At 52.0% G+C, this 26,262-nt stretch overlaps 2 protein-coding genes across 18 annotated transcripts in view; one reads left to right on the plus strand and one right to left on the minus strand.

Moving 5' to 3' along the window:
* Positions 1–11,111, minus strand: part of CRAMP1 (cramped chromatin regulator homolog 1) — a 65,433-nt gene extending 54,322 nt beyond the window's left edge. For 2 of the 11 annotated variants that reach the window (XM_033236247.1, XM_033236246.1), the window contains exons 1-2: positions 10,812–11,111; positions 8,486–8,832 (exon numbers count right to left, since the gene is read on the minus strand). In XM_033236247.1, the coding sequence (XP_033092138.1) occupies positions 8,486–8,831 (346 nt within the window). In that variant the 5' untranslated portion in view covers position 8,832; positions 10,812–11,111. Of the gene's footprint in view, positions 1–5,658; positions 5,871–7,625; positions 7,729–8,485; positions 8,833–9,233; positions 9,339–9,383; positions 9,546–10,811 lie in introns of those variants that run through there. The other 9 variants (XM_033236248.1, XM_033236241.1, XM_033236251.1 and 6 more) reach the window with 8 other exon arrangements.
* A 309-nt stretch (positions 11,112–11,420) lies between these two features.
* IFT140 (intraflagellar transport 140) overlaps positions 11,421–26,262 on the plus strand; it is a 107,268-nt gene continuing 92,426 nt past the window's right edge. For 3 of the 7 annotated variants that reach the window (XM_033236259.1, XM_033236257.1, XM_033236253.1), the window contains exons 1-3: positions 12,184–12,802; positions 16,539–16,716; positions 20,637–20,858. In XM_033236259.1, coding sequence (XP_033092150.1) covers positions 16,570–16,716; positions 20,637–20,858 — 369 coding nt within the window. In that variant the 5' untranslated portion in view covers positions 12,184–12,802; positions 16,539–16,569. Of the gene's footprint in view, positions 11,521–12,182; positions 12,803–13,063; positions 13,645–16,538; positions 16,717–20,636; positions 20,859–26,262 lie in introns of those variants that run through there. The other 4 variants (XM_033236254.1, XM_033236256.1, XM_033236255.1 and 1 more) reach the window with 4 other exon arrangements.

Below are 26,262 nucleotides of genomic sequence, written 5' to 3' on the forward strand. Positions count from 1 at the left end.
TGCACTCCAGCCTGGGTGGCAGAGATTGTCTCAAAAAAAAAAAAAAGCAGATTGCCAGGCGTGGTGGCACACACCTGTGGTCCCAGCTACTTGGATGGCTGAGGCAGGAAGACTGCTTAAGTCCATGAGTTCAAGATCAGCCTGGGCCATACAGGGAGACTTTGTCTCTACAAAACAAAACAGACAAAAAACTCCCAAAAACATGACAAGAAAGCAAATCGCCCCAAGTAACCTTTTCTAATATTTGGTGCACATTATTCTAGACTTGGAATGCTTTTTGTTGTTGTCGTTGGACAAGGAGTCTTGCTCTGTCACCCAGGCTGGAGTGCAGTGGTTCGATCTTGGCTTACTGTAACCTCTGCCTCCCAGGCAGTCAATTCTGGCACTTTAGCCTCTCAAGTAGCCGGGATTATGGGCACACACCACCACACCTGACTAATATTTTGTATTTTAGTAGAGATGGGGTTCCACCGTGTTGCTCAGGCTGATCACGAACTCCTGAGCTCAGACAATCCACCGGCCCTGGCCTGCCAAAGTGCTAGGGTTACAGGCACAGGCCACTGCGCCCAGCCTAAACTTGGAATGCTTTTTAAAAAAGAATCACAGACTTCAGAGCAGAAACGGACGGTGGCCTCTGGTTTACCCCTAAAATTTCAGGGGCAGAAGCGGCTCCACCGCTTGACCTCGGCTCACTCAGTGACTACAGCTCAAGCGAAATGAAAATAGAAAGTGAGACCAGAGACACCTGGTAGAATACAACAATGACAACTTGGGCAAGGCCACCCTCAGCTCAGAGAAATACAGATGAAAACAAAAGGTGATGATTGAAGGAGAAGACAGAGAAGCAACAAGAAAAATGAGAGAAGAAAGGCAAGAGATGGAAAGAGAAAACGATGTAAACAAAACTAGGTGGGCTTCTCTGGGTGCAGGACACCCAGCGAAAAGCAGAAGGCCAAAGCCAGGTCCATCTGTGACTGCTGCTGAGACCACAGAGGCTGAGCATGGTCTGCACAATGAGGAGAACTATCGAGAAGCCTGCAGGAAGTAGGGTGCAAAAGCAGGATCCTCAACAGTGCGCTCTTTGAAAGCAAGAGCCGTGTGGGACTTTCCCACGCCCAGGCCTGGTTCCAGGCCTCACACATGGCAAGTGCTCAGTGACAGCACAGGATCCCATGGAGCCCAGATAAAGGGTCTCCTTATGCTCCCTCTGCCCCTCGGCAGCCCCAGACAGCACATCCCAGGCTGCTGGGACCCAGGTTCTCCCAAACGGAACCCGCCTTCCTGCTTAGCCCACGTCAGTGCCACAGTTCTCCAGAGGCCACACTGCTACCTAATTTCCCCGTCCCATCTGCACCATGTACTTCCCAAGCCAGCTCTGCGCTGCCCAAGTAGACAATTTCAACAGCCCCTTCTCAGGGCTCCCAAACCCCAGCACCTGCTGAAACCTGCTGTGCAGAGTGTGCAGTGAGGGCACAGCCATGTGGCCCCAGTGCACCCTCCCAGCTGCTGACCCCTCTACCTAGCTCCACACAGGCCCTACCACCTGCTCTTTGCAACACGTCCTCTTCCCCATCACATGTCCTGGGTTGGCCTGGAATGCCACCACCTGTACCCCTTCATATCACCTTAAGAAGAAAAATTATCCATATCTTTCAACTGGTGAAGCTGAGGCACGGTCTGAGTAGGTCACCCACAAAGCCACACAGCTGCTCAGTGCCCAGCAGGCCTGGAAGTAACAGAACCTGTATTTAAATGGCGCCTTTAGGACGGGCGCGGTGGCTCAAGCCTGTAATCCCTGCACTTTGGGAGGCCGAGACAGGCGGATCGCGAGGTCAGGAGATGGAGACCAACCTAGCTAACACGGCGAAACCCCGTCTCTACTAAAAAATACAAAAAAACTAGCCGGGCGAGTTGGCGGGCGCCTGTAGTCCCAGCTACTTGGGAGGCTGGGGCAAGAGAATGGCGTAAACCCGGGAGGCAGAGCTTGCAGTGAGCTGAGATCCGGCCACTGCACTCCAGCCTGGGCGACAGAGCGAAACTCTGTCTCAAAAAAAAAAAAAAAAAAATGGCGCCTTTAAAATGCATTCAAAGGCCCTGCTTCTTCCTGTCCTCGAAATGTCCTGTCCTCGCAATGTGTAGCCATCTCCATCTTACAAATGGGGAAACTTTCACAAGTTATTAACAGCAATATGTCATTTAAAAAAAAAATAAAATGAGGAAACTGAGGCTTTAAAAGCCCCAAAGTCAGCAGTCAGCAAGAACCCGGTAACCTTCTCACTCCAAATCCAGGCGTTTCCCGTGCCGTGCCATCGGAACAGCTCTGAAAGCCAAGCAGCACACACTGTCCTGTCACAGAGCTGGAGGATCAGGGTCGTGGTGGGGGGGACACCGACCTCAAAGTCCCTCCCTCAGTCTGGAAAAGGCGAGAAGTTAAATGACTTGCCCAAAGGCACGCGGCTAACAGCCAGCCAGAGCTGGGCCTTTGGAAGATGTCTGTCTCTGGACGTCAGAGGTCAGATGCAAAAGCCCAGTGACACCCTGTCGTCGTCACTGACATCAATTCACTGTCCTGGAGCACTCTTTCTGTGGTTTGGTGAACTTCCTTCCGAGGGTTAGGAACAGTAAAATCAAGAGTGACAGAAGACCAACTAACTGCGAGGAAGTCAGTGACTGGTCTGGAGGCTAGGGGACTGCAGTGAACACACACATCTCCCCCATGGTTCACTCATTCTCAGCTAGAAAGGCACTGGCGACACCCACTCGTGGAAGGGCATCTCCAGACTGGACCACGCCCCAACCCCAGCACAGGGATACTTCCTCACGGCCTACGTCTGCAGCATAAGAGAGCAGGGACCCTTCCCAGGAGGCCAAGGATGGCGCAGAAACTGCAGAGGTCCGACGCATCCACCTCCAAGTCTCCTGAGGCATTATGTGCCTCTCCTAACACAGGGCACTGCATCAGATGCTGGTGCCGGCAGCTCCGGTCTTAGAGCCGGAGTTGTGGCTGAGGGCTTTGTGGACACCATCTCCACCAAGGTCACACAGCGGGATCCTTCAAGCAAGCCAAGTTGCAGGCAAGGTGTCACCTCAGATGAGTCCTGAGCCTCCCCTACCCACCCCATCGTCATGCACGCGCAGTGCTGTCGCTCCATCCTATACGACAGGCAGTCAGTGAGCAAACGGGAACCCCTCCCGACCTCGCATCATCCCATCAATCTAAAGATCTGGTCCACACTCCAGGCGTGCCTGCAAGAGCCCTGGTCAGGGTCACCAGACTCTGAGATGTTCTCTTTCAGGTTCTGAAGCTGACCTGAAACCTGCTGGTCTCCAGAACACCCCCTGGGAGTCACTCACACCATCCCCTTCTCTGCCGGGACTCCCACCCTCAATGCCTGCAAGGCTCAGCGTCCTCCTACAAGCTCTGACCAGCACCATCTCCTTGAAGATTCTCCCCTTCCACAAATATTTGAGAGACACACAACTATAACTCCACTGTTTCTATAAAAGCGTACACCCTCTTCATCAAATACTAGAAGATTTCTCAATGTATCCTCTAAGTATTTCAAGATATCCCAACTAAACTACAAACTCCTGGAAATGTTGCATCTTTTCAGCGTTTCTAATGTGGTTCTTTAGTGTTAAAAATGCTGTTGTGCCAGGCGCAGTGGCTCACGCCTGAAATCCTAGCACTCTGGGAGGCCAAGGCGGGCGGATTGCCTGAGCTCAGGAGTTCGAGACCAGCCTGGGCAACACGGTGAAACCCCATCTCTACTAAAACACAAAAAATTAGCCGGGCGTAGCAGCCTGCACCTGCAGTCCCAGCTCCTCAGCAGACTGAGACAGGAGAATTGCTTGAACCTGGGAGGCGGAGATTGCAGTGAGCCGAGCTTGCACAACTGCACTCAAGCCCAGGCGACAGAATGAGACCCCGTCTCAAAAACAAAACAAAAACAGAAAACAAAAAACAAAACCCCGCTGTTGTTACTTATGTGACAAAGAGCTTCTACACACAACTTTATACAACAACAACGTTAATTTTCACATTTCTGATTTAGATATCTGGAAGCATCTCCCTATCATCTTGATATCCTTATATAACCCAAAATAAGACACAAAAACGACAATCGAAAAGTCTACTTCATTAGACAACTTCACAACAACAGACACCACAGAAACTAGTTTTAATATCAAAAGTATACAGGTATTTGAAAAGCAGCTCAGCCTTCAAACCAATGTTCAAATGTTGCCTTACCTACTTTATGTTTTTTAGTTTAGTTTTGTTTTTGAAACAGGGTCTTGCTGTGTCACCCAGGCTGGAGTGCAATGTCCACAGCTCACTGCAGCCTCCAACTAGCAGCCTCAAGTGATCCTCCCACCTTAGCCTCCTGAGCAGCTGGGACTACAAGTATAATCTTTTGTAAGACATCTTTTTGAAACATCTAGAAACTACAATCAGTACACAGATTATACAAAATATAAAGAGTAAATTGTGCACAGTTGTTTACCGATTCCTACACACAAACGACTGTCACTTCAGACTATACTACCCTATTTTGGACATGGTGCATTTCCCCATCCATGATGGAACTGAAGTTCTTCGGAGTGAGTGAGGGGGACCAAAATAAGCAGAGGCTCTCTGTCCCCACCCCCAGTGTTCTCTCATCCCATCTGCCCCAACAGAGCACCAGCATTCCTGGACTTCTACTCACCCCACAGGTAGGCCCCTTACCCCGCCAGCCTGTACAGCCTCCTCCTACAGTTCTGTAATCTTGAAGCTGCATGCATTTTTCATGGCAGAAACACCAGGTGCCTGTTAAACACCTTATGGCTTAAGGCAGGTGTTTATATTTATTTATTTATTTATTTATTTATTTAGAGACAGAGTCTCGCCCTTGTTGCCCCGGCTGGAGTGCAACAGCGCAATCTCGACTCACTGCAACCTCCGCCTCCCGGGTTGAAGCGATTCAGAGACAGGTATTTATTTTATTCAAAAGATGGACTAGTTTGCCCAGGGCTGGCCGGACCATGAACTGGCCAAACAGGGAAAGGTATCAGGACCCTGCCTTGTGACCAACGTCTTTCCAACGGTTTCTGCGGCTCTAAGCCAAAGTCTCCCGTGCGTCCCAGGGTCACGTGGGTGCTGTAGCAGAGCTGCAGGAATGTCTGTTTTGGGATTTCTGGCCTGCAGCTTACCTTCTGTTTAGGTTGAGCATGTGACTTAAACAATCTACTTCAGGTTCTGCACTCATTTAAAAGCAAAATTACATAGATGCAAGATGCCTGGCACACAGGCACTAAATCACAGCTACCAACCCTTTATCAATGCAAAAAAATTTAAATTTGAAATTGTACTAGAAAAAAAAGCATTTTTCATTAGAGTCAGTAAACAGTCTCTTCTTACAGAGACAGAAAACACACTTGGATGCACAAAAGTCAAACAAGGAGACTTTCCTTTACTCCACAAGTCCTTTCTTCCAGATTCACTGTGAGAGTCTCCGGCCCACTGAGACTGAAATTGGCAAGCATAGTAAGTAATCAACCAAAGGAACTGCCAGTGATTGAGCTATGTATTCCTTAGGCATGATCGAAGTTACATCTTTTCCAAGTGAAAAATTGAAAAATGAAGTATTGATCGTTTCCTCACTGACAGATGCTCACCACTCCAGATGCAGATTTCTCCAGAATGTAAGAGGATTCTCCCCTGAGCATTGTTCTGAAGGTGAGCTAAAGAGTGTTGCGTGGCAACTGCCACCACCCGGCCTTCTTTTCTGACGGGTAATGTAAGTGACGACTGAGCAGAGGTCTCTCCAAAGACTGGTGTCAGAGGCTGTTCTGGGCACAGTGAAGTGCCTCCCAAGGCACCGAGGAACCTGAAAGCAGAGAGCAGCGGACAGGCAGCCTTCCTTCCTAGGAAGCTCTGAGGCAGACAGTGGCCAAGAAGTTCTGAGATGCAAAGGAGACCCACTTCCTACTCCTCTCCTAAAAGCCACCATTACAGCTTAGTTTACTATTTGCTTAAAGATATATTTGCGGCCGGGCGTGGTGGCTCAAGCTCGTAATCCCAGCACTTTGGGAGACCGAGACCGGCAGATCACGAGGTCAGGAGATCAAGACCATCCTGGCTAACACGGTGAAACCCCATCTCTACTAAAAAATACAAAAAACTAGCCAGGCGAGGTGGCGGGCGCCTGTAGTCCCAGCTACTCGGGAGGCTGAGGCAGGAGAATGGCATAAACTCAGGAGGCGGAGCTTGCAGTGAGCTGAGATCCGGCCACTGCACTCCAGCCTGGGCGACAGAGTGAGACTCTGTCTCAAAAAAAAAAAAAAGATATATTTGCTTGTGGCCAGGTGCAGTGGCTCATGCCTGTAATCCCAGCACTTTGGGAGGCCCAGGCAGGTGGATTACGAGGTCAGGAGATCAAGATCATCCTGGCTAACACAGTGAAACCCCGTCTCAACTAAAAATACAAAAAAAAAAAAAAAAAAAAATTGGCCAGGCATGGTGGTGGGCGCCTGTAGTCCCAGCTACTTGCGAAGCTGAGGCAGGAGAATGTTATGAACCCAGGAGGCAGAGCTTGCAGTGAGCTGAGATCACGTCTCTGTACCCCAGCCTGGGCCACAGAGCGAGACTCCATCTCAAAAAAAAAAAAAAAGAGATACATTTGCTTGCTAAAGTGGGATAATGGATATGTCATGAGGAGAACAAATTCTAATAAATTTGCATTTTATTAATATTAAAACATAATGAAAAGTCCCACGCTTCTCCAAGCCACACAACAGGACAAGAAGCAGAGAAAGAAGTGCCAGCGACCTGAGCGTGAGCCAAGCTCAGGAAACCTTCTGCACTTTGGCAAGCCACTCTCAACCATACAAACAAAAGCAAGCCTCCCCTCATCCCAACTGCCAAAACTCTACCTGATCACTAACGTCTTAGCAGGACTTCACTTATTCATACACGTAGCCATGGACACATCTGAGAGTGCTTTCACACCAACGCGCCATTTCATTTTAGCAGCTGCCCTTCAAGGAGCTGAAGCAGCTGCTCTCGTTCCTTGTCTCACAGGTGAGCACACCCGACAGAGAAGCATCTCCAAGAGGGTGAAGGGGCAGAGCAAGGCTGGAGACCAGGGGCATGGGGGACGAATGCCGGCTGGACTCGAGGTCCAGGGCTTCTGAACCATGAACAACAAACCTTTGAAGGAACCATGGAGCTTACATGAGCTTAGACATACTTGTAACTAGCAATAAAAAACTAGTAACAAGCAAAGCCACTCATGTCTGCCAAACTGATCAGCAACTTTCACACCTAAATGAATTTATATGAGGCAAGTTTTAAATTCTGAAACATGCTAAGTTACCTTATATTTACATCTTTAAATAAGTATACTTGTTTCAGAATTCTTTACCAATGTGTAAGGCCATGATTCCAGAGGCCAGCCTTCTTTGGTTGAGAATGAGGCAGGAGAAGTGGGCTCAATGGAACACACTTGGCTCACATCTCCAAAGGAGGTTCTCCATTAGTTCCTAATATATTTCCTTTCCAAAACTACCAGGACCATTCACGGAATTTAAATGAACATTTCCCAAGGAAGGAAGTGAAAGATTTTTTTTCATGTGAAACTCACTGGAAGTTGATGTTATATTTGCTATTTATACAAAGTGCTGCACATGTGGTCGGAAACAAAAGGAATCAAAGAGCCATTCACCTGTGTAAGGAAAAGCACAAGGCTGAAATAGAAACAAAAGCAGACAACAATGAAGTACTGGCACATGGAGAACAAAACTAACATGTCGTTTTCTTATTATCTTGGTAGAGACCCCAGCTAAGTAGCAACATTCGCCATCACCTCAGAATACAAGGGCGAACACTACAAACTGTTGCTTGTTCACGTCAATCGTTTTCACCGCTCTTTCCTTTCTTTGGCAGAGAAGTCAACCCCAGTTGCAACTCAAAGGGCCCCATCTCTATGCCCTTCCTACTCTCAAGCCAGCAGTTCTTGAAGGAGGGGACAGTGAGTCCAAGTCAGACCCCAATGATCCTTTCTCCGCTTCTTACCCATCTTCCCCCAATGAGCTTCAAAAGCCTGCTCCTTTGGTGCATTTCCACCGCCTGATGTCTGGGAAAGAGACACAGCAGGTACTTTTTTCTCTTCCCCTTTCCCAAATATTGTCCGCTGTTTGAAACAGACAACCAGAGAAAACCAGCAGTGATCCTTTGGGAAGGAAACAGCTTTAAGGGACATCTTCACTCCCCCCAAGAAAGGATATTCACTGCCTCTTCAAAGAGTTTAAATATAGAAAGTCGCAGCCTCTTCGAAGGAGAGAGGGGACACATGCCCGATAAGTGCCACCCAAAGTGAGGGCCTCAGTGCAGGCCGCGGGATGGGTGAGCTAGGGTGGAGCCCGGCTGGGGTGATGGGTTCCTCTCCCCCGCGGCACATCCCGGAGAGGGGCTGGGGCCTCCCAAGGTGACGGGTCGCCCTACCTTTTCCGCGGGGCCCCGAGCCACCGGCGTTGCTGCTCCCCAGGGCGCTCGGAGGGTCCTTCCTGGGCCTCTTGCTCTGCGGCCGCACGCTGGACCGGAGGAAGTGGTGCTGGTCCTGGGGGCTGCCTTGCGGCGGGGAAGACGCTTGCGGCGCGCCGGGGGGCGCGGGGGCGCCGTCGGCGCCGGCCCGGGGGGTCTTCTCGTCCCTCTTTGTGCCGCTGCTCTCCTCGGCCGCGTCTGCGCCGCCGGCCCCTTCTCCTTCCAGGGACTCCTCATCGGCCGCCCGCTTGCCCAGCTTCTTGAGCCCGTCCTCCCCGCTGCCGCCGTCGCCCAACTTCACTGTCATCCTGCGGCCGGGAGAGGGGAGGCGGCCGGTGAGGCGGGCGCAGGCCGGGAAGTTTAGCGGCCCCGACGCGCTCTCAACATGGCCGCCGTTGTTTGTTCCAAATCCCCTCTCGGCGGCTCGGCCCGGCCCGCCCGAGCCCGCCCGAGCCCGCCGCGGCCCCTGCCGCCCCCACGCCGCCGCCCCCGGCTCTGCCCACCGGCCCGGGACCCTGCTGGGCCTCCCCGGAGGCCCCCTGGCCGAGGCCCGCGTCCAGACGCCCAGGCCGGCGGCGGGAGGGCGCGACAGCTCGGCGGACCCTGCCTGGCCCCGGCCCCGGCCCCTGGGGCTATGGGACCCCCGGAGCGGGCGCGAGTCCGGGCACGGCTGCCGGTCCGGGCCGCCGCGCCGCCCGCAGCCACCTACCCGGCGGGGCCGCGGCTCATGGCCTGGCCCTAAGCGCCGGCCTCGCTCCCTGCGCCGCCTCGGCCGGCCGGACCGCAGCCCCAGCCCCAGCCCCTCGTCCCACCCCCTCCCCGCCCCCCGAAAGGCGCGGGGCTCCCAGGCCCCGCGCACCTGCCCCGCGCGCTGGTCCCCAGGGTTGGCCCTAGAGGAGGGCGGAGGAGGCCGGATCCACCCTGGGACGGGAGAAGCGCGGGCTCGCCTGCCCGCACGGGGAACTCCATGGTGGCCCAATGCCGCCGGCCCGCCTGCTTATTTTAAAACACACGTAAAGAATAATCAGCTCGGGTCTCTGGGAATCTTCTTCCCAGGGTAGGAGATGTGAGCTGCTGCGAGGATTTACCAGTTAAAAATGCTTTTGCAACAAAGGAGCCTGTTGCATGGAACAGGTTGGAACCACCCGGGAAAGTGACAGCCCAGGTATGTCCGGGTCCAAGTGCAAGAAGCGGTAGAAGACATCGGTGTGAAAACTCTTGGCAGCAATTAATAAAATTATTACATTAACTTTGCTACCCACTGCCCTGTAAAATGTCAACAACAAAATGCAGTGACTAAAAATGCTGCAGCCCAGAAAGCGGAGCCATTCAAAAGTAAACTCAGAGAATCAGGTACACACCAACAGCTTCAGCCCAGAAACAGTCCGGGACGGACACGTGTGAGGAAGCAAAAAGGCTGAAGATCAGATTCCTCAGCAGATACTGACCCTGCGTTCAACACAGCTGTTGAGAACGGGGGCATTTCCACTTCAAAGGAACACACGATCGAGGCACCAACACTAACCACGAAATACAGGGACGCGGGCGAGGACCTCTCTTTCCCAGAGATGGGGAAATGGCTTCAAAGTCGCAATGATGCCCCCACCCCGAGGTGCAGATCACGCAAGGATCCGTGGCCGTTTTCTCCTGTTGGAATTGGTCTAGCCTATCACTTGAGTTCACGCTAGTTTTTAAAAACTCTGCCAAAGAACAAAACCACCCACGACAAACACCCCAACTGAAGGGACTTCGTGGCTGAGGACTTCCCACTCTTCCTCCTCATCCCACCCCTTTCTACTCAAGACACCCAAACCCCCAAAGACCTCTTCTCGGGCTATAGAGAACCCCAATGCCCAGGGACCCGTCCGCCCGCAGGCCACGCGGGACCCAAGCAAAACCAACTCGGCCACCGGAGTGAACTCGCCCGCTCGCCGGGCTCCACTCCCAAGACGCCGACCGAGCACGGGGACGCGCTTTTCGCCGCTGAAAAGACCGACACCGTCCAGATTTTACCCTAAGGGCCAACAAGCACGGGGATGGCCTCCTTTTCGCGAGAACCTCCAACAAGACTGGACCGTTCTCGGAGGCGCAGTCTCCTCGAGCCCCGTCCCGCTCCGCACCGGCGCGCGTCTCGGGATGGGGACGCAGAAGCCTCCTCGCCCTGAGGCCGGTTCTGGCTGTACCGCGCGCTGCGGAAGCGACGCCTCCCCCGCGCTCTCCTGCGCCGCCCGACAGGACCCCCTGGCCGGGCCTCGCCATGACAGCCCCAGCGCCCAGCTTTGGTCACCTTTTTCATCAACGCCGGGCGGCAGCCTGGCTTCCCGGGGCCTCCCCGGGTGCCCGCAGAACCAGCCGGGCCGGGCAGCCCCGGCCCCCGAGCGCCGGCTGCAGTGAGGCGGCGACGCCTGACTGGTCGTCCGCCTTGGGAGCGACTGGCCGAGCGGCGCTAGCCCCGGCAAGTCCCTTCCGCGGGCCGGCGCGCGGTTGAGGGGGCTGCGGGCGCTGATATTGCCGCAGCTCAGCCTAGCAAAGCCGGCCCGCCGCGCTCAGCAGCAGTTCCGGCTACGGCGGCCGGTGGGGGCCGCACGGACGGCGCGCGGGGGCGGGGCCGGGGCGCGCGGGCGCGCGGGGCGAGGCGACGAGCGCGGGGGCGAGCACGCCCAAGGTTTCTTAGGGCGCGTCTCTGCAAAACGGCGCTCCCATTGGCTAGGTCTGGGCGGGCGCGCTCGCCCGGTGGGCGTAGGGGCCGAGCCCACGGCGCGAGTACTGTTGTGACGCCAGTCTCGCGACCTTGCGGACTATGCGTCTCTTCGGATTGGTGAACAGGCAGCCAATAGGCCAAGGCCCGTGCTGTGATTGGCCGCAGCCGTGTTGACGGATGCATGAGAAGAAAACGCCGTGGTAGCTCGGAGTGTGGAATCGGGCGCGAACCTGAGTTCTGAGGAGAAGTGTGGAAGCGCGTCCGAGGCAGTTTCGCGCACCCTTTCCTGAGTGGGGTGTGTGCTTCTGCGCTACGTTAGCGTGGCCGAGCGGCGCTGGGCACTTGGTCATTTTCTTCTTCATAGCAACAAAGCAGAGGGGTGTTTTTAAAATTCTAGTGTTTCTTTTTTGTTGTTGTTGTTTTTGAGGCAGAGTCTCGCACTGTCGCCCAGGCTGGAGTGCAGTGGCGCGATTTCGGCTCACTGCAACCTCTGCCTCCCAGGTTCAAGCGATTCTCCTGCCTCAGCCTCTCGAGTAGCTGGGATGACAGGCGCGCGCCACCATACTCGCTAATTTGTGTGTTTTTTTGTGCACACGGGGTTTCACCATGTTGGCCAATCTAGTCTCGAACTCCTGACCTCAAGTGATCCGCCCGTCTCAGCCTCCCAAAGTGCTGGGATTGCAGGCGTGAGCCACCGCGCCCGGCTCAAATTCCGGTGTTTCTTTTTCTTTTATTAATTTTTTTTTTTGACTCGCTCTGTCGCCCAGGCTGGAGTGCAATGGCCCGATCTCGGCTCGCTGCAGCCTCCGCCTCCCGGGGCTCAGGCGATCCTTCTCTCTCAGCCTCCTGTAGCTGAGACTACAGGCGCCACCGCACCCGGCTAATTTTTGTAATTTTTTAGAGACAGAATCTCGCCATGTTGCCCAGGCTGGTCTCTAACTCCTGGGCTCCAACGATCCGCCCGCCCCGGCCTCCGAAGCGCTGGAAGCCCAGGCGCGAGCCCCGCGCCCGGCCGCCAGCTGCTTTCTGGGGGGCGCTCCCTGCCTTGCTCCGTTCTGTGGAGTGCGGGGCCCGGCAGTGGACACAGGCCCTCAGTCACCCAACGGCTCAGGACACTGCCGAGCGCATCGACTTTTCCAGAAACGCCTGACCCACGCCCTCCACTCCCAGACTAGAAAAGCGGAGCCCAACGAAGGCCTGGGCTGAGATCGCCCGGCGCTGGAAAGGCCCCGCCTCGGAATGCACGGGAGGGGAACACGCCCAGGAGGGGAGGGTGCCGCGGTCGACTGGGGCTGTAACAGCGCGCCCTCAATACGAAGGGCACCCGGACGCCGGCCCTGCGCCGCCGTCTCTCCTAAAAACAGCTCGTCCGGCTTCTCTCTTGCAGAACGGAATAACCCGGCCCCCGGCTCTCAGACCTCGGAGCCGCACGTGCGTGCCCGATCGCCTTCGGCTCTTTCCGGCCGCTCGGGGCGCTTCGGGCGTCCTCGGGGCCGCCCCGCTCACCTTCGGCTATTTCCGCGTTCCTGGCGCGCCGTTGTCCCGGCAACGTGCGGCGGCTCAGCGGCCTGGCAGAGGTGAGTGGCCTTAAGGGCTAGGGCGGCCGACCCAGGTCCTTAGGAGCCAGGCGGGGGTTTGGGACCGAGGATCTGACCGGTGGCGGGCGTCGGGACCCTCCTGTCTCCTCCCACGATCCCGTCGCCGCCGAGTCCCCGCGGCCCCTCGCGGGTCTCATCGAGGCTGGGGCGGGATTGGCGCGGGGTCCAGGTCGCCCCCGCACGGCCTGGAATCGCGGCTGATTCCGGTCGCTGGGAGAGTCCCTTTGGAATGGGCGGGGTGGGGAGGTGGACGGCGCCATCACATACCCCAGGTGAAGCGGGACTAACGACAGGAGCAAAACAAAAACATTCTATGCTTGGCCACACGCTGGGTCGGCCCTGAGGGTCGCGTTGCATCAAACCGCCAGCGTATGGCTTCTCAGTAGCGTCCGCTGGATGCAACGAGGACCCTGCGCAGACCGGAGGCTCTGGATTGTGGCCTGAAGAGCGAGGCTTTGCAGGGTGGTCCCGGGTGCCTGCCCCTGAGAGTCCACCGTGGAGCCCCGTCCGGGAGTTCCCTACTCGGCGTCACAGAGGAGGAAGGCTGCTCAAAGCCCTGTGACCCCGTGCCGCTTAGTCGAATGGGCTTAACAGCCCATTTTCTTTCCCAAAAGCTGGTTTAATGGAGGCACTTGTAGAGGCTCTGGAGACGCTGGACGCCTAAAAGTGAGAGGAGTACATCGGTTAGAATAAATACAGTTTTTCTCTGGTTCCCCAAAGTTGATATATCTCCCAGTTGTATGTTCCGGAGACTGGGACTTTGTTCCAAGGAAAGGAAGGGTACTTGTTTCCGAGCTAACGCTATTGCAGATTGTCATCAAGTACGTCACTATTTTATTGGTAGGCATCTCTCTTCCTTGTGTCAACTTTTTAAATTATACTGATAATACTCATTTTGGGAACTTGTTAAAATGCAGGTGAAAGGAACTATGAACAATTGTATTAATGCACTGTGTAAAAATGGAACTCATTCAGTCAGGCTTGCAACCTGTTTTTTATATTAATAACACAACAGGAAGAATCTCTGTCCTTGCTAATACACAGCTTCATCCGCCCAGGGCCCGTTCTGTGCAAGGCACTGTTCTAAGAAGCTGGGAGGGGGCCGGGCGCGGTGGCTCAAGCCTGTAATCCCAGCACTTTGGGAGGCCGAGACGGGCGGATCACAAGGTCAGGAGATCGAGACCATCCTGGCTAACACGGCGAAACCCCGTCTCTACTAAAAATACAAAAAAAAAAAAAACTAGCCGGGCGAGGTGGCGGCGCCTGTAGTCCCAGCTACTCGGGAGGCTGAGGCAGGAGAATGGCGGGAACCCGGGAGGCGGAGCTTGCAGTGAGCTGAGATCCGGCCACTGCACTCCAGCCCGGGCGACAGAGCGAGACTCCGTCTCAAAAAAAAAAAAAAAAAAGAAGCTGGGAATACTGGGTGCCTGCTGCTCTCTGGGAAAGATAATACGGGGGGCAGTGTGTGAGCAGCGAAACTCACATTTACAGTAAAGTCTAAATGCAGCCACGGAGAAGCGCAGCGTTGTGTGGGGACACTGGGCAAGAAGCACAGGAAAAAGGCAAAGCCATCAAGCCCTGAGAGAGCTCCCTTACCCAAAGCCGGGGAGGGAGTGGGGGGACCTTGAAAAACCCCAGGCAGGAAAGAAAGTAATTAGGACCGTTTGGCTTCATCGTTAGTACAAAGTGTTGTGCTAATGTATCACTCATTTTTCAGAGAAATATTTTCACAGAGTAAACTTGTTAGATACTAATTTCCCATAGCCCAGGATTTGTAAACGTGGCTGGATGCAAAATGTTAAAACTTTTTTTTTTTTTTTTGAAACAGAATTTCGTTCTGTTGCCCAGGCTGAAGTGCAGTGGTGAGATCTTGGCTCACTGCAACCTCTACCTTCTGGATTCAAGCGATTCTCGTGCCTCAGCCTCCTGAGTAGGTGGGATTGTAGGCAGGCACCACCACACCCAGCTAATTTTTGTATTTTTTAGTAGAGACGAGGTTTCACCATGTTGTCCAGGATGGTCTCGATTTTCTGACCTCGTGATCCACCCACCTCGGCCTCCCAAAATGCTGGCATTACAGGTGTGAGCCACCATGCCCGGCCAAAACTCATTTTAAAAGGTAATTCCAGCTACTTGGGAGACTGAGGCAGGAGGATCACTTGAGCCCAGGAGCTCAAGGCTACAGTGAGCCATGATCACACCACTGCTCTCCAGCCTGAGGGCCCTGTCTCTAAACAAAATACATATTTTTTAATTTGAAGGTTTCTTTTGCTGTTTTAAATTGCCCAGGTTTTGATCTGGAGTGTGTGTTTGTTTGTTGTTTGGGTTTCTTTTTTTTTTTTTTTTTTTTTTTTTTGAGACAGAGTCTTGTTCTGTTGCCAGGCTGGAGTGCAGTGGGATGATCTCAGCTCGCTGTAATCTCTGCTTCCCAGGTTCAAGCGATTCTTCTGTCTCAGCCTCCAGAGTAGCTGGGATTACAGGCGTGCACCACCACAACTGGCTAATTTTTCGTATTTTTAGTAGACGGCGGCGGGGGCAGCGGTGCACGTTCGCCATTTTGCTCAGGCTGGTCTCGAACTCCTGAGCTCAGGCAATCTGCCCGCCTCGGCCTCCAAATTGCTAGGATTACAGGCATGAGCTGCCACACCCGTCCTGAATAATTTTAAATGGTGGCAAACACGTCTACAAATATGCTCTTCTCTGCCAGTTAACGTCCCCAAATTGACGGAGGTGTAAAAAAGTGACAGTAACCAGACTGTCACTTCATGTATCACCCTAACCCTCCTGAAAAGGGACAATATGTATATCTTTTCCAGATCTGAAAGGAAGAATGAGAGAGATTAAGTTCACCTAACTGATCAAGCTCGACTTCTCACAGCTGCTGCGGCTGTGTGTTCTTGACTCTCTAATGGAGGAAGCCTTCTGTCTTCTACCACCTGTGAGTCAGAGGTAGAAGACAGTCTTTGATTTTCTGCTTTATTGGAAATTAAGTACGGGTTTTTTCTGTACCACTACTCTCTTCTGGAGCAGTTTGCTTTTGTTTTGTTTGAAAATGTTGTTTAAAAGGCAGCGGTGGCTCACGGCTGTAATCCCAGCACTTTAGGAGGCCAAGGTAGGAGGATTACCTGAGCTCAGGAGTTCAAGACCAACCTGGGCAACATAGTAAAACTTTGTGTCTACAAAAATTATTTTAAAATTAGCTGGCCATGGTAGTGCATGTCTGTAGTCGCAGCTACTTGAGAGGCTGAGGTGGGAGGATCACTTGAGCTCAGGATTTTGAGGCTGCAGTGAGCCGTGATCACACCACTGCACTCCAGCCTGGGTAACAGAGCGAGACTTGGTCTAAAAAGGAAAAAAAAGGCAACTACAGAAATAGAACTTGTCCTTACTGTGACTGGAATGGAAGTTACTGAGGATTGCATGTGTAGTCTAGGCTGCAGGGCTTTTCTTTCTTTCCTTCTTGGATGGCCATGAGTTGTATTCATTTCTGTGACACAGCCTGGGTGACTCCGGGTCTAACTGCTTCTCTCCTGCATTTCTCCCTGTTGGAGATCTCCTCGCATCAGGTTGTCTGCTCAGCCCGCAAGGCATTTTCAGGTTGCCAATGGTCTTCCACTGGTGCTTTGGGATGCTTCCCTTTTGTCATTCCATGTACAGTCATTTTGTTTGTTTTATTTAAAACTGATTGGACTTGGTCATTTTTTTTTCCCTGCAGGTTTCAGCGCTGAGCAGGCCTGAGTTCCGTCATGGCCCTCTATTTTGACCACCAGATAGAAGCCCCAGATGCAGCGGGGTCACCATCACACATCAGCTGGCACCCTGTCCATCCATTCTTGGCAGTTGCTTACATCAGCACAACCTCAACAGGCAGTGTGGATATTTACCTGGAGCAGGTGAGTGCTCAGAAGCAAGGAGCCTGACTGTGGTAGCTTCGGGCCCATGTTGTTTGTGTTGCTGTTGTTCTCGTGTGTGTGCATCTGTGAGTGTGTACACGCATATAGGTATGTGTGTGCGTGTGTGTGTATGCATGCATCCCTATGTGCATGTATGTGTGTTGGTGTGTGTACGTGCATATCTGTGTGTGCATCTGTGTATGTGTGTGTATACATGGGTGTGTGCATATGGGTGCGTGTGTGCATCTGTATGCATGTATGTCGGAGGGTGTATGCATGTGTATGTGTGCATGTGTCTGTGTGTTCCAACGAACTCTACTCTAGCTTATTCATGAAGAAAACAACATCCATCAGGCCGGGCGTAGTAACTCAAGCCTGTGTTCCCAGCACTTTGTGAAACCAAGGTGGGTGGATCACTTGAGGTTGGGAGTTTGAGACCAGCCTGACCAATGTGGAGAAACCCCATCTCTACTAAAAATACAAAATTAGCCGGGCGTGGTGGTGCGTGCCTGTAATCCCAGCTACTCGGGAGGCTTAGGCAGGAGAATCTCTTTAACCCAGGAGGCGGAGGTTGCAGTGAGCGGAGATCGCACCATTGCACTCCAGCCTGGGCAACAAAAGCGAAACTCTGTCTCAAAAAAAAGAAAAAGAAAAAGAAAACCACATCCATCATCAGTTTTCACAGATGTCAAATCCCAGTATTATGAAAGCTCTAGTATGTGGGCAGGTCTTTCACCCTAGCTGTTTTGGTGGCTTGGGGACATGTTTAGGAATCCTTAAGGCTCATCAGCATTAAGCCACTATCAATTCATGGTCACCACCAGAAATGGCCCCACAGTGCTGTTCGTGGATGCTGAGGCATCCTCCTCTGTCAGCACCCTCCTTCACGCTCCGTTGTGGCCATTTGGAACTCTAATCATTTCCACAAACTGGGTGGCTTTAAACAACAGAAAGGTACTCTGGCAGCTCTGGAGGCCAGAACTCCAAAATCAGGTGTCAGCAGGGCCCGCTGGCTCTGAAGGGTGAGGGGAGAGTCTGTCCCGAGCTGCTGTCCTGCTCCTGCTGTTCCCAGCAACCCTAGTGCTCACTGGCGGGCAGATGCACTGCTCCAGCCCTGCCTCTGGTGTCACCCGGCCTTCCCTTCTGTGTGTCTGCATCTCTTGTCGTCTTCCTAAAAGGACACCAGGCATATGTAACTAGGGCCTGCTCTCATGACCTCACCTGAGCTTACCCACATCTGCAAAGACCCGGTTTCCAAAGGAGGCCACGTCACAAGGACCAGGGGATAGGACTTCCACATATCTTTGTGGGGACATAGTTCACCCCCAACAGAAACTTTCCCCAAGCTCCTTAGACTTCCATAACTGCCCTCTCAGTGCCCAGTGCACCTCCTACTCCACAAAGAAAATGAAGTGCCGGAGGCGGTGGCTCACGCCTGTAATCCCAGCACTTTGGGAGGCTGAGGTGGGCGGATCATGAGGTCAGGAGATCGAGACCATCCTGGCTAACACGGTGAAACCCCGTCTCTACTGAAAATACAAAGAATTAGCCGGGCATGGTGGTGGGTGCCTGTGGTCCCAGCTACTTAGGAGACTGAGGCAGGAGAATGGTGTGAACACAGGAGGCGGAGCTTGCAGTGAGCCGAGGTCGCGCCACTGCACTCCAGCCTGGGAGACAGCGAGACTCCGTCTCAAAAAAGGAAAATGAGGTTTCCTCCTCCACTCACTCTTCTGCAGGCTCCCTGTTGCCACCACAACTCCACCCAAGCAATGACAGTCATCAGTTGCTTCTCGGTGTCACCCCCTGAGTGTTTTGGGGTACTTGTCTGTACCACATTCCCGTGAAGTCCTCTGGGAAACATGCCTGAGAGCGCAGGGGCGGGGAGTTCCCTGCCCGGCCTCCATGGCTTTGCCAGCTCTTCCTCCATTTCCAGTCTGTGAACACCATGGCCTTCCACAGAGCTTGGTCAAGGCTCCTCTCTGTTTCTTCCTCCTGTGGTCTGAGCATCCCCAGTGGCTTACAGACACACATCTCCTGCCTCGGAGTTCCCGCTGAGCAGTAAGCTTAGAGACCCAGCTGCCTTCCTGACATCTCTAGGATGTTTCAAGGAGATCTCAGACTGCACAAGACTGAACTGAAATTGTCCCCCACCCCTCCCCTGCCTCATATTTCCTGCTCACTGAAATGGGTACCTCCCATCTCAATGAAAGGCACCCCCTTTATCCTGGTTTCTAGAACGGATGACTGTTGACATCTCCTTTTCCCCTACCTTGTAACCCGTCACTAGATCCTCCCAGTTTCTCTCCCGGAATCTCTAGCGAGTCTGCTGCTTCTTGCCCTTCCAATCACCCTTCCCTCCTCCAGGCTCCCATCCCCCTCTCCTGGACACCAGTACAACTTCCTACTGCTGCAGCTGTGCCCTCACAGGCCTCCTCTACTGTACTCCACTCGGCAGCCAGGCCTGGCCTGTCCTGGCATCACAGATGGAGTCACTCCCTGCTTCTGCCTCACCTGCCCCGCGCTGCTCTTTGGGTGAACATGGAGTCCCAGATGTGGCCCTCAGCGCTCTGCCACCTATCACATCAGGCTCACTTTCCTTGATGCTGACACAGCCTTCCACAGCCTTCCTCAGCCTTCCAGCCCTGCACGTGCTGTACCACCTGCATAGAAGGCGCTCCTTCGTCCATTTGCGTAATTAATGCATTAATCCTTCAGGTGAAAGTGGCTACGTGGCCTCTTCCTTAGGAACTGCCCCCCACACACACGTGCCCTTGCGGCCCGGTGCAGCGCTGGTCTGCAGCTCCCTTGTTGCTAGCAGGCTCCTCCGTACACCGGCAGCTATGTGAAGGCTGTGGCAGCTTTAGGGCTTAGTCCAGCCCCAGCACCAACCCCAGTTTTGCCTATTTTTTTGGGTAGATTATCCCTTGCAGGAGCCTATAACATGTATTGTAAATGGGATTTTTTTTTAGAATAAATATTATTAAATTCCAAAGTTATAGCAATTTTAGATAAAATTGTTTAATTTAGAAGATCTGAAGCATACTATTATAAAACTAGTTAGCGGCATATTTCTGTGTTTCCAGTTGGCAGAAGGAAAACTTCAGGATTTCAAAATAACGATCTATCGGACAATGATGAGATCATAGAAGATGGCTCCTAAGCCCAGTGGAACAACTGGGGGCAAACCAAGTTAATCTCTGAAAAAACGCATATCTCCCCCAAAGCTGCAGCTTTAGAAAATTTTAGAAAACACAGCACATGGCCGGGCGCGGTGGCACACACCTGTAATCCCAGCACTTTGGGAGGCCAAGGTGGGCAGATCACGAGGTCAGGAGTTTGAGACCAGCCTGGCCAATATGAGGAAACCCTGTCTTTGCTAAATATACAAAAAGTAGCCACCATGCCTGGCTAATTTTTGTATTTTTAGTGGAGACGGAGTTTCACCGAATTGGCCCGGCTGGTCTCGAACTCCTGACTTTGTGATCTACTCGCCTCAGCCTCCCAAAGTGCTATAATTACAGGAGTGAGCCGCCATGCCCAGCCTAGACAGAAGTTCTTAAAAGTAGCTGTCGCACGGCCGGGCGTGGTGGCTCACGCCTGTAATCCCAGCACTTTGGGAGGCCGAGGCGGGTGGATCACGAGGTCAGGAAATCGAGACCATCCTGGCTAACACGGTGAAACCCTGTCTCTGCTAAAAATACAAAAAATTAGCCAGGCGTGGTGGTACGCGCCTGTAGTCCCAGCTACTTGGAGGCTGAGGCAGGAGAATGGCGTGAACCCGGGAGGTGGAGCTTGCAGTGAGCCGAAATCTTGCTGCTGCACTCCAGCCTGGGCAACAAAGCGAGACTTGGTCTCAAAAAAAAAAAGAAAAGTAGCTGTCGCTCTCTGAACTGCGGGATTTTGCCTCTTGTCCAATGCAGGGGGAGTGTGTGCCAGATACACATGTTGAGAGGCCATTCCGAGTTGCTTCCCTGTGCTGGCACCCGACGCGGCTGGTGCTGGCTGTGGGCTGGGAGACTGGAGAAGTGACGGTGTTTAACAAGCAGGACAAGGAGCAGCACACGATGCCCCCGACACACACAGCCGACATCACCGTGCTCAGTTGGAGCCCCAGTGGAAACTGCCTGCTGTCTGGGGACAGGGTGAGTCAACGCACGTGAGATGCTGTTTTCAGATCTTGGCCTTTTCTGACCATGCTCAAGAGTATGAAAGATGAAAATATGTGAAACGTGTTGTTGCCAAATTCAGTTGATCTTGTCAGATGCAATTGTAGATTTTGTTTTGTATTGGATGCAAGACTTGAAAATTTGCCACTCTGTGGCAAAGGTGTGTCTGCACCTTTATAAGTGAACTTTGCTAGGAAACGACATTTGTAAAGATGAAACAAGCGCCCCAATTCTGTCACTTTTCCCAAAGCCTGTTTGTCTAGCTCAGGGCATCTTAACCAGGGTTGATTCTGCCCCCCAGGGGACATGGGGCAGTGTCCAGTCACATTTTCTGTTGTCACAATTTGGGGGGAGAATTCTGCTGGACCCCAGTGGGTGGTGGACGCTGCCCACCTTTGCACAGTGTGCAGGACAGACCCACAGCAGAGTGACACAGTGCAGAGCCAACTGAATCACAAATGTATGGCAGAAATGTTATAATGTTTACTTAATTAACCACAGGTAACAGATTTCACGTGTTCCAAGATTCAGAAAGGGTAACAGGCATCCAGAGTGAAGACTGAGCCATGTCCTGTCTCCTCAGTGCCCTGGCTGCTGCCTTCCAGCACACACAGCTTCTTACCACCTCTCCTGCTTCTTCAGGCACACACACATGCATTGTTTCTCCCACTTGAGATGTTGAAGTCTCTGCATTATGGGAGGAATTGAAAGAACAGTGCAAGGACAGGCATCCACCCTCTGTCGATTCGCCAGCCATTCCCACTGCCGGGTCTGCTTTCCCTCTTGCTACACGGGTATTTTTCCTGAGTATTTGTGAGTTTATCACAGATATGATGCTTCAGCCCTGCATATTTAGACGTCACTCTCCTAAGGCCTAGGGCATTCCCTACACAGCCACAGTAGAGTTCTCACACTCCAGGAAATGGAACAGTGACAGTGCTGACATCCAAGATGCAGTTTATATATTCAGATGCAGAAATATATTCACATTTCTCCAGCTGTCCCAGGAATGTCCTTTAGAGCAGGATCCAGTAAAGGCTCATACATTGTATTTCACTGTTAATTTCTCTCTAGTCTCTCTCTTTTTTTTTTTTCTTTTTTTTTGTGATGGAGTCTTGCTCTGTCACCCAGGCTAGAATGCTGTGGCACATTCTCAGCTCACTGCAACTTCTACCTCCTGGGTTCGAGCGATTATCCTGCCTCAGCCTTCTCAGTAGCTGGGATTACAGGCGTGTACCACCACACCCAGCTGATTTTTGGTATTTTTAGTAGAGATGGGGTTTCACCATGTGGGTCAGGCTGGTCTCAAGCTCCTGACGTCAAGAGAGCTGCCTGCCTCAGCCTCCCAAAGTGCTGGAATTACAGGCGTGAGCTACAACGTCTGGCTGGTTTTTTTAAATCACGAACAATTCCCTGGGCAGTCCATTGGTTAGTCTGCCTGCATTCCTTCCTTTTTTCCTCCCTTTCTTTTCTTTTTCTTTTTTTTTTTTTTGGTCTTTCGTGAAATTGACATTTTGAGCATGTAGACTGGTTGTTTTATAGACTGTCACTCAAGTTGGCTGTGTTTGTCTCCTCATAATACTTTCATTTCAAACATTTTTGGCGGAAATATCGCATAGAGGACATTGTCTTCTGATTTCCTCATTCTTTTTCACGTAAGTGATGGCGTCCTATGCACACTGTCATGTTTCTTGCTTTTTTCATTTTACAGCATATCCTGGTGATTCTTCCATATGGGTAAATAGTGAACTTCCTTGTTTTCTTTAAACCCGTTCTTCATTAGATGAATGTTATAATGGATTGAACCAGCCCCTATTGATTAACCTTTCGGTGGTTTTCAATCTTTGCTAATTAGACAATGGAGCAGTGAGGAACCTGGTGCTTTTGCCATTTCGCACATGTATACGTTTAGAAAAGCACCGAGAAGGGGGTGCAGATGGGTCCAGGGCATGCCCTGTGGCTTAGTGGATGCCCGAACCACTGTCCTCGGGGCCTGGACCAGCTCATAGTGCACACCAGCCTGTCCCTAGAGAGTTGCGTCTGAGTAGCAGAACTGCTTAGAAAAGTAGTATCTCGGAGTGTTTTCATCCAGAATAGTTCCCTGGTGGGTCTAAGTGTTTCTTAGAATTCTCATTTACGTTTCTCATGCTATCAAGGATGAATATCATTTATAGGAGCCATTTGTGTTTCTATTTCTGATCATATTATTTGCCGATTTTTCTATCAGGTTGTTCCCCTTTTTTTTTTTTTTGAGACCGAGTCTCGCTCTGTCACCCGGGCTGGAATACAGTGGCCGGATCTCAGCTCACTGCAAGCTCCGCCTCCCGGGTTCACGCCATTCTCCTGCCTCAGCCTCCCGAGTAGCTGGGACTACAGGCGCCTGCCACCTCACCCGGCTAGTTTTTTGTATTTTTTAGTAGAGACGGGGTTTCACCATGTTGGCCAGGATGGTCTCGATCTCCTGACCTCGTGATCCGCCCATCTCGGCCTCCCAAAGTGCTGGGATTACAGGCTTGAGCCACCGCGCCCGGCCAGGTTGTTCCCTTTTTCTGGATGACTTTTCTTCCATTTTTCTGTTCAGTTCCCACCTAATAACATTGGCTTGTCCCCAGATTTCTGCTTCCTTGGTGATCTTTCCTACTTCCTGCAGTGGAATCGTCTGCCAATCCCACATTAGTATAAAATAACTCAGAATCATTGACTTTTGTAATTCTCAGCCTGACTGTATTAAACAACTAAGCCAGGCATGGTAATATGCACCTGTAGTCCCAGCTACTTGGGAGGCCGAGCCAGGAGGATCACTTGAGCCCAGGAGTTTGAGTCTAGCCTGAGCAACATAGCAAGACCCCATCTCTTGTAAAAAAGAAAGATAGAAACTGCTAGCAAAATAGATCATGCAGGCATAAAATGAAACCCAGGTATCAGCTGATCAAGTCTTGTGAGTCAGAATATTTAAGAGCAGAAATGCCTAATCCTTCTAAGAAAATCTAAGATTGTGCTGGAATTAATTTAATAATGAGTTCAAGCAGGAAGAGAAGTAATAACAAGGGAACAACACTCGGAACTCCACACCGCAGAGACATCTCTTCCCCAGACTTGGTACAAGGGGCTTCCCCTCCGCTCTTCCACCAGAGACCCTGTTGTGGTTACCAGTGGAATCAGCCCAGACCAGCTGAAGTTAGAAGTGCACTTAACCTGAGGCCACTGGGGTATCCCACAGTCTCCCAGGAGAACACGGCCAGGTTAGGACAGCCTGCTCTTGCTCCCTGTCCCAAGTCCAGACTCGGGGGGGGCCCCAAAGTCCAGCTTGGGCCAAGTGCCCACAGTGCACCAATCAGCACTAACCAGGGAGGCGGGCGATCCCTAGAAAGGGATATCCTGCTAAGTATCCTCAGAAGTCCCATCAGTAGAGAAGAGGAGAGCATGTTAGAGGGGCCAGGCCACTCACGCCTTCTGGGGAGCTCCTGCGAAGCCAAGTCTGAGGGTCAAATAAACTGTCACCTGATTCACACCTGATGTGGGGCCAGCCAGCCTTTAGCAAAGCTTCTTCCCAGTGACGTGCCGCTGGAGAACTAGCACTTTAACTCAAGCTTTGATACCATGATGCACCCCCGAGACGCTCATCCACGCACATCACTTTCCCGTTAGTCCCTTAGTCTACTTAACTCTGGCTCTTCACAAGGAGAAACTGGTTTCTCACCTTTGGGGTAGCTTTTCTTTAGGGTCTGACTGTATAAAATTATACTATGTGAAATACCACAGAATTCACAGATGGTGGAGAGACGCCCCTCAAGAGTGGTGAGAGGTACAAAAAATGAAGGCGGAGAAGACCCAAGCCTGGACCCCGGGGCAGCTCAATGCTAGAGTCGGGGTGAGGAGCAGAGGGTGCAGCCGAGGAGGTGGAGGTGCCTCAGGCTCAGTTCTATGTCTTGTACTTCATGCTCATATTCCAGGATCGTTAGGCAGAAACCTAAGGATCAGGAATATTTGGTTCATTGTGTCCTGTGACTTCTCTTCCCCTGAGTTGGTGGAAGTTGAGCTCTGAATAGTAGACACCCGTCCCTTTCTCAGAAGTAGGGTTTACTTTCATCAACCTGAGCAGAGATCTCTGCTTTTGGGTGCAGGTGCTCTAAACATTTGCATCCAACAACCTCTTCCCCCAGGGCAGCAACCTGGAAACTTGGACTTTCCAGGTGGCAGCCTAGAAACATGGACATCAGCCTGTCTGATGATGTTCAGAATGCTGGTTAAGTGGTCAGCTAGAAGCTTGTGTGTGCTAATAAAGATCTCTAAAGTCACTTGTGCAAAAAACAAAACAAAAAAAACTGGCAGATGACACGTGAAGGGTACAGGAATGAATGCCCCTGAAGATGTGGTGTACATAAAATGCTTTGCAGACACGGGAGCCACTGCGGTCCTCAGCTCTAGGGAGGAGGCTGGGAGGGGGATGGGGGATCATTCATTTTCATTTCTATCGTTAGGTGGGGCTTTTTCTCAATATGCAAGCATTATTTTTAAAATATTTTTTTAAAATTTACTAAACACAAAAACACCAATAGTGGGTTTTTTGTTTGTCTCTTTTTTTAAGACGGAGCCTCACTGTCACCCAGGCTGGAGTGCAATGGTGGGATCTCAGCTCACTGCAAGCTCTGCCTCTTGTGTTCAAGCGATTCTTGTGCCTCAGCCTCCCAAGTAGGTGGGATTACAGGTGTGTGCCATCATGCCCGGCTAATATTTCAATTTTTAGTAGAGACAGGATTTCGCCATGTTGGCCAGGCTGGCCTCAGACTCCTGACCTCAAGTGATCTGCTCGCGTTGGTGTCCCAAAGTTCTGGGATTACAGGCATGAGCCATTGTGCCTGGCCTACCAATCGTGTTTTTATTCTTGTTTTCATCAAGCTGTTAGTCAAGAATCATATAGGCCGGGTGCGGTGGCTCAAGCCTATAATCCCAGCACTTTGGGAGGCCGAGGCGGGCAGATCACAAGGTCAGGAGATCGAGACCATCCTGGCTAACACGGTGAAACCCCGTCTCTACTAAAAAATACAAAAAAAAAAAAACTAGCCGGGCGAGGTGGCGGGCGCCTGTAGTCCCAGCTACTCGGGAGGCTGAGGCAGGAGAATGGCGTGAACCCGGGAGGCGGAGCTTGCAGTGAGCTGAGATCTGGCGACTGCACTCCAGCTTGGGTGACAGAGCGAGACTCCGTCTCAAAAAAAAAAAAAAAAAAAGAATCATATAATATACACTATTTCCATGACGTGTACTTACATGCCGCATGCTATTTTAGATCTTGCAAAACCTTTCTTAGAGGTTTCTTGTGTAAGTTTCCTTTTTTTTCCGTGAGACGGAGTCTTGCTCTGTCGCCCGGGCTGGAGTGCAG

This window comes from Trachypithecus francoisi, unplaced genomic scaffold (assembly GCF_009764315.1).
Source record: "Trachypithecus francoisi isolate TF-2019V2 unplaced genomic scaffold, Tfra_2.0 Lachesis_group15, whole genome shotgun sequence".
NCBI classification, from domain to species: domain Eukaryota; kingdom Metazoa; phylum Chordata; class Mammalia; order Primates; family Cercopithecidae; genus Trachypithecus; species Trachypithecus francoisi.